The sequence below is a fragment of the Cucurbita moschata genome, unplaced genomic scaffold (assembly GCF_002738365.1).
Source record: "Cucurbita moschata cultivar Rifu unplaced genomic scaffold, Cmos_1.0 Cmo_Scf00009, whole genome shotgun sequence".
In the NCBI taxonomy this organism is placed as follows: domain Eukaryota; kingdom Viridiplantae; phylum Streptophyta; class Magnoliopsida; order Cucurbitales; family Cucurbitaceae; genus Cucurbita; species Cucurbita moschata.
In genome coordinates this window covers 4,942,066-4,954,007 of record NW_019268525.1, presented here as the reverse complement: position 1 = coordinate 4,954,007, position 11,942 = coordinate 4,942,066, and the positions used below count along the sequence as shown (strand labels likewise).

The following is an 11,942-nucleotide window of genomic DNA, read 5'->3' as shown; positions in this document are numbered from 1 at the left end:
AAAAAAAAAAAAAAAAAAAAAAAAAGAAACAGAAGAACTAAAGAACCAAATGAACCAAAAAAAAAAAAAAATTATAATACCTAGATCAAAATAGGATTTAGATAATAATGATTAGTATCCATTATATTTTATGTAACAAAATATGATGTGGCATTAAAATACAGATCTATTATCTAAATCCGACCAACTCAATAAGAATTAACCCACTTGACAACTGGTCTCTTATGAGTTCTAATTTAAATTATATACACATACTACCTATAAGATACTACCTTCCATACCATTAATCTACCTGAGCTAAACAAGGTTGTGATTTCTTAAGAGCATCGGCCGTTGTTTCATCATTGTTTTTCAAGGTTTCCAGAAGCTCATCGAAGGCATTACTTAGTTTTCCGTCCATGGAAGGAACAGCCTTCAATGAGCTCAGAAACTCTTTCAGCTCCTCATATCTTCCATTTTCAGATAGCCATCGCAGTATGCTTGATAAGACGCTAGGTTTGGGCCTCCACCCTTTGTTTTGCTCTTGTACAGCTACAGCTTCCTTCATGCACTTGAAAGCTCTCTCCGGGTTCTGCTTCTCCAAGTACCCTGCTGCAATAATGCCCCAACTATTGGGTGGTGGAATCCTCCCATCACTGATGATGTTTTGAAGCATCTTTTCTGCTCTTTCAATTAGCCCCCTTTGCGAGTATCCAATGAGAAGAACATTCGGAACTCGAAAATCATAACACTCGCAAGATGACTCCCATTCCTCAACCAATTTCTCAGCTTCCTCAAGAAACTCAAGCTTAACCAAACAACCCAACATGGTTATATAATCCCTATTGACTTGCTTCTTGCACTTCTTTTGGAGAGCCCACAGTCTCATTACTTCGTCTTTACGTCCCAGACTGGTGTAAAGTGAAATGAGGTGATTGAAGCCGAGAGCATCTTGGTTGACCTTGTCCTCGCATTTCCGAAGGTAACTCATTGCTTGCTCGTGCATACCAGCCTTTATGAAAAAATTGGCAACCATTGAATAAGTAGTCCAGTCCATAGATATGTGAGTTTGACTCTCCATTTCTTTCAAAACCTTCAGCATACCGATTAGATCAGACCTAGCTCCATAAGAGCTGATGCAAATTCTATAGCTATAATTGTCAGGAAGAACACCATTATCCTTCATTTCAGAAAGTACATTCGGAACTTTATCGACCTGGCCAGTGTTCAAATATAGACACATTATATCATTGTAGCAGAGGGGAGAGGAAGCAAAACCCATCTCTTTCATCTTCTGCATATGGGAAAGGGCCTTATCTACAAGCCCTTCCCTGACATAACAATTTAGAAGAGCACCATAGAGTTTACCAATTTCCTCTTGGTTAGAAACACTGCTGAAATACTTCTCTGCAGAATCGATCCCCCGAACTCGGCCGATCAGATCAAGCTGTACAGCGAAGTCTCTAGTTGTAAAGGAGAAAAGTCCCTTGCTACGCATCCATTCAGACACCTTCAATTTGAATAATCCAAAAGAAGAACAAATGATCGAATATCCAGAAATCTTATAGATATTTCAAAAATAAGATCTAGGATTGATGAAAAACCAAATGGGAAGAGAACAATTTAGGAAATCAACCTTGTGCTAAATAACATGAAACTTTTCATCCTCTAGTGAAACTGCAACTAATGCATTGCAACTGCTAGAATCATGTTGAAAAACCACAATTAACTTGACTACATGTGATTACTTCAGAATTCAAAACGCAAACTTCCAGTTTGTTGCCTTCGTCCACAATATTTTCATCAATAAATCGATTTGAAAATCCTCTCTCACCATCATTCATTCAATAAAAACACACGAATTTTACTCCATCCAACAGACATCATGTACAATACAAACATTCCTTTAACGGGAAATGGCAAAGGATCAAGTAAAAATTAGAGTGTGTTATTCAATTGCGCTCACCTGAAGGGCTTGGCCATACCGCCGGCAATTACGAAGGTCGCGAACGATTCTCCGCATCTCAAAGTCCTTGATCATCCTGCCTTCCTGAATCCACTGATCAAGAATCGGAACTACACTAAGCTCAGGAGAACCGAGAGGACTGATCCTGGCGAAGAGGTTTCTTCGGTTGCAGGTTCGTCTCGCGCTGTATAATCTCAACGCTACAAAACAGAATGCATCTGTCTCCGTTCTTGCCGTTCTCGTGAAACCTGAAGAAAAGCTCCTCAAGATTTTGAACATTGCCAATGCCGCCGCCAAGGCCGGAGCTCCGGAAACCTCCAATTTCAGGAAAAAAGAAAAAAAGATCGAGTTTCGACAGTTTTGAGCGCCACCTCCAGCGTTTGAAATCGAATAAATAGTTTCTAGGGTTGTAATCGTATCGTCTCTATAAACATCTTTCATTTATTTCTCACTTCATGTCTCAAGCATTTCCAGTTAAATTTTTTAAAATTATTATTAAATAATTCATCTCCAACTAATTTAAAAAATATATATTTTTCTTAAGTTCTAGTGCTTTCCTCCTAAAAAAAATCCTATGGATTATAAATTCATAATCATTTTCTCCTAAATTAGTGGACGTGAGACTTTCGTCATCCAACAATATTATTTAAATTTATAACCAGTAGATTTTGCTTTTCACCAAAATTCTTTCAAATCTATTTACATCAATATTGTGTAATTTAAAAAAACATAATTAAAAATTGAATTAGATGAGCAAAATTTAAGATAAATAATAATTATTTATTTAATATATATCACTTTCGGTATTAAAATTATTTGAAGTATAAAAGATTTGAATAATTTAACATATTGTTTCCTTAATATATTATATTCTTTGGTTAATTGATGCTTGCGACTAAATTTCAAAATTATTTATAAGATGTGTCATAACATGTCTAATTTGAACATTACATCAAAGAAATATTAAATGATAGGTCCAAATAATACATAAATTGATAGGAAACTAAGGGGGAAGAATTATAAATTCAATATAATTATTGTTTTATATCATTATATTATAATGATATAAAATTCACCGACTATAATTTCAAGAAGAAAATAAACTTGAAATCAATTTTAATAAAAACAAGTAAAAAAGAATGAATGATCAAACATGAAGGTTCGAGCCCTAAGAAAACTGAACCATGGAAGAAAACGTTTGTCCAAACCTCCAAGAGGAAGGAACCACATTGACAAAATCCAATGTCCTCCCATCTATTAGAGTAACCTTAAACGACATTATTTGGTTTCGAAGGTCGACGTTGGCTTGCCAGTTTGCGCCCCAATTACGATGCATGAGCATCCACGTCCTCGTCCTCGACCCCTTAACCCATGCAGCCTTTATGTCGCCGCTGCCACCGACGTTCGATATCATTACCATATTGAAGTTTGATTGTCCTCTCAATGTGAATCGAACTCCTCCCTTCCTTCTACAACTTACCCTTTAAAAATACAACATTTAAAAGCATATATTAAAAAAAAATTGAACGTTTTATTTAAATTTCTACCAACTTACTAAATATTGTATCACGTTGTACCTCTTGTAAAGGACAGGGACGATCCCTTCGTTGCCTTGCCGAGCAATGGTAAGAAAGGCAGGTGACGACATGTCGAAGTGCGCGCGAGGGGGGTCGCACCAGCCCCCGTTGTTATTGGAGGGGCAGAAGTTCGTGGCGGTGATTGCGACGGCGCGGCGGCGGAGGCACCACTTGGGGTCCACGTTGTAGTTGCAAATTACTAGGAAGCAAGCGCCGCAAGCCTCTCCTCCTCTGAAAAGTGCGCCGCTCACCGCCGCCGTGTTTATTCCAAATCCGGCATGAAATGTATTGTCGTAACCACATGCTCCTCCTGATTAATAAATAATCACATAACTTTATTACAATATTAATATATTATTTTCTTTTATATATATATATATATATATCAAGAAAATGATTAAATGGCATAATGTTCAAATAGTAAAGTTGATTGCCAGATATGTATGATTAATAAATTGTGCATTTTCTTAAATTATTGGAAACATGTGTACTAACAATTTCCTTAATTTTAAAGTACCTTTCAGAAATATTTTTAAAAGTTAATTTATATTTAAGAATTAAAAAAAGGACACATTTTAAGAAAAATAACTAGTTTTCAAATTTTTTTTTTTTAATCTCATTTAATAATTATTTCATTCAAAGACTCACCGAGGCTAGTAGGGTTTTGATCAGCTCCATAGAAAGTTGCATGAGCATCAAGCCAAGCACCACCGTCCCCATGGACGAAGGACCCACCGACCACCATGAAAAACAACGCATGCAAAACCCAAACAAACCCACCATTCCCATAAATCATGGCTACCATCATGTAAATTTTCCCGAGAAACAAACAGAAAATTAATAAGAACAAAAGGAAAATTATAAATGTGTACGTAGAATGCTAATGTTATTGCTCCATTTATAGTGGCAGAAAGGAAGGCTGTCGGTGAAGGTATAGAAATATATATATATATAAACTGAGAACGCGGTTTTGGAGATGAAGATCAAAGTACAGAGAGATATGTACGGTTACGTGTGAGAATGATCAGACAGTGTAAGAGCAATGGCATGTGAGGTTTTGAATCTTTTGTTTTTCTCTTACTTAATTTTGTCGGTGATTTATTACCTTAATTTCCAACCAATTCATCCACATGCAATTTTTTTTTTTCGTTCTAAAAGAACTATATTAGGCAATAACGTATAACATTTCCTTTTAAAAGTTTCCTCTAATCTCATTTTCTAAAACTATTTTTTAAGAACGGAGGCTACCACATAGACTCCAAGTTTGAGTTGGTTAACTTAGCTAAAGGTAAGAGTTAGTGTCAGACAATCACTTTGTGTGCGGGACTTTCATCCACTAACACCTCCCTTTGAGCAAAGTACTCTTCTCCTTAATCGAGGCTCGACTTATTTTCTTTTCGAGTTTTAGTCGTTTTTTACTATGCCTTCGAGGAGCCTCGACTCCTTTTCTTTTGGAGTCCTTTATTCAACATTTGAGAATTCTATTGGTATGGTTAAGTTTAGAGAATAGCTGACTTCTAAAAATGAAAATAGTAATCATGTATGCAACAAAGTAAAATAGTAATCTCATATACAACCAAGCAGTTGAGTAGGTTCCACGTTGACTAATTGGTCGAGGTTAAAGAGCAGATGCGTTATATGAGTGAAGTCCTTGACAGTTTCAGTATTTTGGATCTTATTCGGATGAGATTGCCACTAGAGCTAACAAAACTAATGCAATAACTGGGTGCTTAGAAGATATGTTCACCCAAGATTTAATGTTGAGGGTTGAGACTCTAGAAAACCAAGTCACCAGGTGGCTTCAAGCGTGGGAATAGCTTAACACGCTTAAATGATCTTCGAGTAGCGCTAAACATTAATTGGCTTAGTGGAAGGAAAATATGTCAATCATCTTATGCTAACTATTCCTTGATGATATGTTTGTTTTTTTTCAAATAAGTTTTGATTTTTTAAATATTTTTTTATATTCAATAACCAATTGGAAATCTATTTCTTTAAAACTCTAAGACCAATTAGGATTAAATTCAAATCTCATAACACTTGTACTAAGTATTGAAAATTCACAACTTAGATTTACATATCTTAGTTTTACCAACTACTCATATAAATTTAATTTTCCAAAAGTCTCTAAATCAGAAACAATAATTAAAAATGAGCCATATGAAGCCTATATTCATATGCCTCCTTCGAGGTGGTGAAGTTTAATGCCTCTTTATGGACAACAATAACTAGGCCTTTTTGTAATTATGATCTTAGTTTGATTTTGCAAGATTCGTTGGGCTCGCTTCTTTTCTTGTACACTTCTCAATAAAGCACCAAGAAACTCTAATCTTGACATCAAGCTATGCAGCCCTATCCTCTATGGTAAAGTTTGATAAAGTTAGCTCTCGTCTGTACCATGTGATGAGTGATTCATACATTCTAGCATACGGTTTGCAAGCATGTATTGTTTAATGCAAATACCAATACATACTAGAACTTCATGTATATTAAACTAGAAAAGCTAATAATTCAAAAAAGAAAGATGCATTCATAGAAAAGGTATTGTGGCAAGACACATGACCAAAGAAGATACAGTTGCATTAAGAACTATTATTTGTAACAAACGAGGAGAGTTTATTTCCAGACTAGAGAATTCATCATCAGATATAGAGGAGAAATTCAATAAACTATGAGAAAGCAGCTTTGATTCTTTCAATACGTACTTTTTATCAGCCATCTCTACAAGAATTTGTCCATGCTGTCAGTCAGAGTTGTTTTGGGAACTGCACCAATTATTGCCTCCTTCTTCTCACCATTTTTGAAGATAATGACAGTGGGGATGCTTCTGATAGCACATTGGGATGCAATCCCAGCTTCCTCATCAGTATTCACCTTGTAAAATTTAAACTTTCCTGCATACTCATCAGATAGTTCATCAACAACCGGATGAATCATTCGGCAAGGACCGCACCATGGAGCCCAGAATTCAACTAGAACCGGTACACCAGATTCAATAACCTGGGACTGCCAAGTAGCTTCTGAAGCAGAAGGTACTGCAACATTCGAGAAACGTGATTTGTTAAACCTCGACAAGGGTTTTCTTTTGGGGGGAAGAAAGTTAGAGAAATAAAAAGTAGTTGCAGGTATATTGCTGATCTGAGAATCAGTCAGCCGGAAGAGAAGAGTCAAAAGAAAACATAGATTAAAATGTTAGTTTATGGATAACAAATTCCTATGTGAATGTTCTAACATGAACTGAGTGCTGTCACACTGCAGGAATCATCGCAAAAGCAAGTGATCAAGAATCAGTACAACCAATGATACAGAGCCTGAACTCAAAGTCAATTGAAAGTATCACAATTCTTAATACTCAAACTAAAAATTTCGACGTCCCCACCCCATGATCTTCGTAGATAAAATAAATATGTTCATGCATGTGTATATATTAGAATATAAAGGTACAGCTTAAATGCACTATTTGGTAAACGTTTTTCTATACTTAAACATCTGTTATTCCAAATTAACGATTCATAATAACAATAAAAAATGGTGTGCAGGAAAGACAACCAACAACAAATGCTGTAAATGACTCAGAATCTCGTGCCATACATAAAAGGTAAATGTTGGCTCCCCTGCAAATCAAGATGCATACACCAAAACACGCTCACTCATACACACGCAAAGGAATGGGGTTACTGGGAAGAACCAGGAGAGAGAGACGAGTAAACCACTTTCTCCAAAATTCCAAACAAACTGAGCCAGTATCAGACCAGCTCCCTACTGACGACTCTCTATAACGGCATTAAGACCCAGGCACAGCAAAAATCATATTCACAAGGGTGCACAGAATTGGTTTGTCACTCACCTATTGGGTGTCCACTGATTGACCATGGCAACATATAAACTAAAGAAGAGCTCCAATCTCATATAATTTATTCTGCCCACTGAGCAACATGAAGTACATTCCCTTCATTTTATAACTTAAGTTGGCATCAGAGGCACCTCTCTTCCAACTGCAACAAACCCAGAAAACCTCTACGGGAGGGATATGGAGCACTTTGGACATTTTGACCAAGTGTACATATCTTAAGCACATGAATTAAGCTTAATTTAGTTATAGATATATGATCTCTTGGTCGAGAGAATATACCTTCATCAGTAGTTAACTCTTGCTATCCAATCTTTATGGTTAATGTAGTAATTCATTTGAAATTTTAATGCTTGATCTTTTACTTTCAAATGGAAACACATTTCCACAGCCCAATTTAGATTGATTGCAACTTGCCATCCCAGGATTTTACCTTCAAATCTGTCAGGCTTCAGAGGACTAAAACATAGTAGGCGAATTACAAATGTGATCCCAATAGTTTGGAGAAAGTTAGATTTAATCCTTATGGTTTTAAAAGTTATAATTATATCCCTATTGATAAAACCTCATAAACAATCCTCCCCTTATAAATAAGAGAAGGATTGAATGCCTGACAGTTAGCTACATAAGTGTCAAAGTTAAGTAGTTGATTGGATAAAAAAGGAATTGAAAATTGACAATTTAATGCAGCGTCTTTGAAAATTGGCCAACTCCTTTTTCATCAGTCAGCTACTGAACCCACAAAATCAACTAAATACAAAAGGTCACTTCACTTAACATGGATAACTAACTACAATATACTCGATGTGTTCGAAGCTTTTAATGGTAGACACTATTTGTGAGACTTCATTTAACGCATAAGTAGTTGGCGCATATAACTCTAGTAATGATCTAACCTACCATTTGTTAATTATACATTTTAGTTTCAACTTTTATCAAAACCAAACCAAACACCAATAGATACTTCAGAGTATGATCTTCATCAATTCACCAAACTTACAAGTGTCCTAAATTTTCCTTTCTTCCCTTCTCCCAAAAGCCAAACATCACAATAAAAGAAAACAACAGAACAAAATCCGAACCTATGGAAGAAGTTTCCTGACCTTCGCAGACGACTCTGCCAGAACGATGAGTAAATCTGGCATTCGATCTCGCAGATTTTATAGAATGGGAAGTGAAGCTGTGTCCGACCTTCAATGCTCTGTAGCGCGGAAGCGCGAGGGAGGTCCGACGGCCGGAGAAGGTGGTGGAAGCCAAGACGGAGGAAGAGGGAAGAGCGAGGGAATCGAGAACCGTAGCCATGGGAGGAAGGAATTAGAGAGAACGGTGGTTGTGAGTGCGAGGCGAGAAAGAGTGAAGGTCTTGGGCAAAATTTGTAGTTGAGTTTTTGGATTGACGTGGCACTGAAAGAAGTCCGGAAGGGTGAGAAATTGACGTGACGTTGATGCAGGTCTAAATACAGACGAATAGAAATGTAACGCGTGGATGACGGTGGCATTTCTAAATTATTTATGTTGGAAATGGAACACAATGTTCTACCAACTCAAACAGCTAACAACAATAACTTTCATACCTCATGTCAAAGAAGTTAAGAACAATAACTTCCATAGCTCATGTCAAAGAACCTAAGAACAATAACGATCATAGTTCATGTCACATAACGTAAGAACAATAACTTTCATGGCATATAATTGAGAGAGTAAGAATTGATAATTAATCACGTTTCTCACTTCGGGGCATTTTAGCTCTGATAGGTGTTAGACATGATTTTGGTGACCGATCATACATCCCGTATTAACTCAACAAGTAGTAAAGTTTTATCTAACATGAAAGCAAGTAAAAGAAATTTGGAACAGGCATAGATTCATGGACAATACGTCTTAAACAAACATGACCGAGACATCCGACATGCGACCTACAAAATATCCTAGACAAGCATAACTACGATCATGGACAACCCGTCCTAAGACAAGCATGACCAAGATATCCAACATGTAGCCACAAGCCATCTTAGACAAGCATTATCGTGGCAACTAATATCCTTGTCAGCTAACCAGCTAGAATTTGTCATAGTCTCAAAGCGTTTGAACTCCTGTGTGTTTCCTCCTTGATTACTTGAACTTGCTTGTGCATCTCCATATTCTTTGTCTAAACAATGATAGCATATTGCAGTCGAAGTTGCCCAAATGAGCTCAGCTCACATGCGTTCAGTGAGCTGTCTTAACAATGGGCATCTGAATCTCCATGTTTAATGTAAAAAGAATAGAATAGGCACCTGGGTTCCAACTCCAAGTATCATAATTTAACACAACAAATTAAAATGAACCTAAGCTAACTCATTAATCAACAAATTTACTTCAATAACTATACAAATAAATCAATATGTCACAAGTATCAGAAACGAAGAGCTAAAAGATATAGTTCTGAAAAAACAAAGTACTTCAACACCACAAAATAACAGCATATTTGTTCAACCCGATACCAATTACAACTACTAATAACGAAAACGAAATTCAATTCGAAAGTATAGCTTTCTTTGGTTAATCTTCATTAAGAAAGGTTCCTTTCCTTCATAAAAGATTCTATCTTTTCTACATCTCCAGGAACATCAACACCGTGCGCCTCGTGGTCGACCTTAATCACCTGCAAAACAAAATGACAGTTTCAACATTGGAGCACCATACCTTTTCACAAGTGAAAACACACAACTTCTTTCCCAGACAAGATATGAAACTTGGATCGATTATCTTTATGCGTACGCTCGTCTCCATCTAAGTGTAAGTTTAAACACTTTTTTGAAGAAATACTTTTGATAAAAAAGTTTCCATATCTTACATTTGTTCTTTAAAAAAATGCTTTAAATAACAAATTTGTTTGGTTAACTATATTAAAAAATGATTCCATTTCAAAAGTTATTCTAAACAGAAGAACAAAAATGCCTGGTTTTATAAAGTATACAAATTTCCCAAAAGTGGGAAAAGATGCTATGTACATAAGAAGTTGAGGTGTACCTTCATTTTGTAGCCATGTTCTAACACTTTTAGCTGTTCTAAATCCTCCTCTAGTTGCAATGGTGTTGATTGGAGTTCAGGATATATACTTAAAAATTTCGAATCAAAACTCTGGAAAGGAAAATAGAAGAAAAAGGAATGTTCCTTCAGTCTGGCATTACAGCAAAATGAATTCATCTCGTATACAATCCATTAATACCTGGATTCCAAGATGAAGCAAATAAGGATATTGAAGGTTGACCTTTCCTGACCTGCATCAATGAATTGATGTAACTCGTTAAATTTCCCGACAACTCGAACCTATCTATAATGGACGCTGCAACCTGACCTCGAACTGGAACAATCAAATAACACAAGGGAAACCCAAGATGGAAAAGGAAATCTTACTTGTTGAAAGGGATCAATCCTCTTGAAAAATAAATAGCGTATCCATGATTATCCACTACACACTTCACGCGATTGGGGTCGAATGCATCTTCAGGTTTTAAGGATGTCACTGCAGTGCTGAACACTGCATCCGGGGCAGCCTGCACACCATACAGAACAAGAGCTTGAGGGGAGCAAGTTCATAACTGTCCATTTATTAGTATGGAGTCTTTTAATGCAACATCAAACTTTCAATCCTGCCATTTTAACCAAAAAGGTACGAAAACTTTCACCTGTAGAGCTTTAACAATGCCATCGATGATCTCCGGTTCGATAAGCGGCTCATCTCCTTGAATATTTACAACGATATCGTATTTCTTCTCCAGCTTCTGAAGTGCTTCATTACAACGTTCAGTTCCTAAAGTAGTTTCATACTGAAAATAATAAGACTTCAATACTAATCTCGAGATTGTTATATAATAATCACAGTGCTTACCATTCCGGCAAGACTCTGATGTCATTACAACATCAGCACCAAATCCTTTACAGCATTGTGCAATCTTTGCATCGTCGGTTGCTACAACTGGAAAGATTTCAAATCGAAAGGTAAGGATGAGGTACGCATAAAGCAAGAAGAACAAAGCACACATGCTTACCAACACAATCCAATGTAGTAGCCATTTTTGCCCTTTCCCAAGTTCTCTGTAGAATATGAATTTCATAGGCATATTAAAATTTTGGCAGATTCAAAACATGAACAATATAAAAACATAAGCCAATGTCGTAGGCTTCATCACTCGTACTGCAAAGTAAATCAACATCTAACACCAGAAAAATGTTGATTTAATGACTATTAGCTCTTTAGAAAGATAAACTAAGATCCGAATGATCTATGATGTCAGTTAAATCATACAAAGTACAAATCTACAACAGCCCACCAGCCAATGCAAATCAAATTCCATCAAATACAACATTCTATGGAAATAAATACAAGAGTTGAAAGTTCAACCTACGAGAACTGATCCAACCGACATTATAGATCCTTATAATAGACATAATTGCTTCCAAAAAATAAATATTGAATGAAGCCAGAGGATTCAATTTTAGATTTGGTATGAAAAACTGATGGTTTGATTGATTTACTTCTCCTTTCTTTGGGATAATTTTTTTTTTTTTTTTTTTTTTTTATAAAA

At 36.2% G+C, this 11,942-nt stretch overlaps 4 protein-coding genes across 5 annotated transcripts in view; all 4 read right to left on the bottom strand.

Moving 5' to 3' along the window:
• Positions 1 to 111: 111 nt before the first annotated feature.
• Positions 112 to 2,386, bottom strand: LOC111447235 (pentatricopeptide repeat-containing protein At4g21705, mitochondrial-like). Its single transcript, XM_023086277.1, has 2 exons — positions 1,946 to 2,386; positions 112 to 1,489 (listed from the first exon to the last, which is right to left on the bottom strand). The coding sequence occupies exons 1-2, from the start codon at positions 2,384 to 2,386 to the stop codon at positions 284 to 286; spliced, it is 1,647 nt and encodes a 548-aa protein (XP_022942045.1). The 3' UTR covers positions 112 to 283.
• A 638-nt stretch (positions 2,387 to 3,024) lies between these two features.
• LOC111447709 (expansin-A12-like) lies at positions 3,025 to 4,469 on the bottom strand. Its single transcript, XM_023087006.1, has 3 exons — positions 4,171 to 4,469; positions 3,523 to 3,832; positions 3,025 to 3,426 (listed from the first exon to the last, which is right to left on the bottom strand). Exons 1-3 carry the CDS (start codon positions 4,328 to 4,330, stop codon positions 3,114 to 3,116), a joined length of 783 nt encoding a protein of 260 aa, XP_022942774.1. The 5' UTR covers positions 4,331 to 4,469; the 3' UTR covers positions 3,025 to 3,113.
• A 1,563-nt stretch (positions 4,470 to 6,032) lies between these two features.
• On the bottom strand, positions 6,033 to 8,776 carry LOC111446910 (thioredoxin 1-like). 2 transcript variants are annotated; one of them, XM_023085835.1, is made up of 2 exons: positions 8,476 to 8,776; positions 6,033 to 6,557 (listed from the first exon to the last, which is right to left on the bottom strand). In XM_023085835.1, the coding sequence occupies exons 1-2, from the start codon at positions 8,672 to 8,674 to the stop codon at positions 6,244 to 6,246; spliced, it is 513 nt and encodes a 170-aa protein (XP_022941603.1). In that variant the 5' UTR covers positions 8,675 to 8,776; the 3' UTR covers positions 6,033 to 6,243. The 2 variants fall into 2 exon arrangements, with proteins under 2 accessions (XP_022941603.1, XP_022941602.1); XM_023085834.1 differs by having other exon boundaries at positions 8,455 to 8,754.
• A 935-nt stretch (positions 8,777 to 9,711) lies between these two features.
• Positions 9,712 to 11,942, bottom strand: part of LOC111446920 (3-deoxy-manno-octulosonate cytidylyltransferase, mitochondrial) — a 3,840-nt gene continuing 1,609 nt past the window's right edge. The window contains exons 2-8 of the mRNA XM_023085846.1: positions 11,406 to 11,451; positions 11,246 to 11,332; positions 11,043 to 11,167; positions 10,771 to 10,910; positions 10,583 to 10,634; positions 10,384 to 10,494; positions 9,712 to 10,015 (exon numbers count right to left, since the gene is read on the bottom strand). Coding sequence (XP_022941614.1) covers positions 9,923 to 10,015; positions 10,384 to 10,494; positions 10,583 to 10,634; positions 10,771 to 10,910; positions 11,043 to 11,167; positions 11,246 to 11,332; positions 11,406 to 11,451 — 654 coding nt within the window. The 3' untranslated portion in view covers positions 9,712 to 9,922. The remainder of the gene's footprint in view (positions 10,016 to 10,383; positions 10,495 to 10,582; positions 10,635 to 10,770; positions 10,911 to 11,042; positions 11,168 to 11,245; positions 11,333 to 11,405; positions 11,452 to 11,942) is intronic.

Coding starts and splice junctions, on each gene's coding strand:
- LOC111447235 (XM_023086277.1), bottom strand. CDS start 2,386: ATGAAAGATGTTTATAGAGACGATACGATTACAACCCTAGAAACTATT. Junction 1,490..1,945: donor GGTATGGCCAAGCCCTTCAG/GTGAGCGCAATT, acceptor TTCAAATTGAAG/GTGTCTGAATGGATGCGTAG.
- LOC111447709 (XM_023087006.1), bottom strand. CDS start 4,330: ATGATGGTAGCCATGATTTATGGGAATGGTGGGTTTGTTTGGGTTTTG. Junction 3,833..4,170: donor TCAAAACCCTACTAGCCTCG/GTGAGTCTTTGA, acceptor TTTATTAATCAG/GAGGAGCATGTGGTTACGAC. Junction 3,427..3,522: donor GTCCCTGTCCTTTACAAGAG/GTACAACGTGAT, acceptor GTATTTTTAAAG/GGTAAGTTGTAGAAGGAAGG.
- LOC111446910 (XM_023085834.1), bottom strand. CDS start 8,674: ATGGCTACGGTTCTCGATTCCCTCGCTCTTCCCTCTTCCTCCGTCTTG. Junction 6,558..8,454: donor TCAGGAAACTTCTTCCATAG/GTTCGGATTTTG, acceptor CGAATGTTGCAG/TACCTTCTGCTTCAGAAGCT.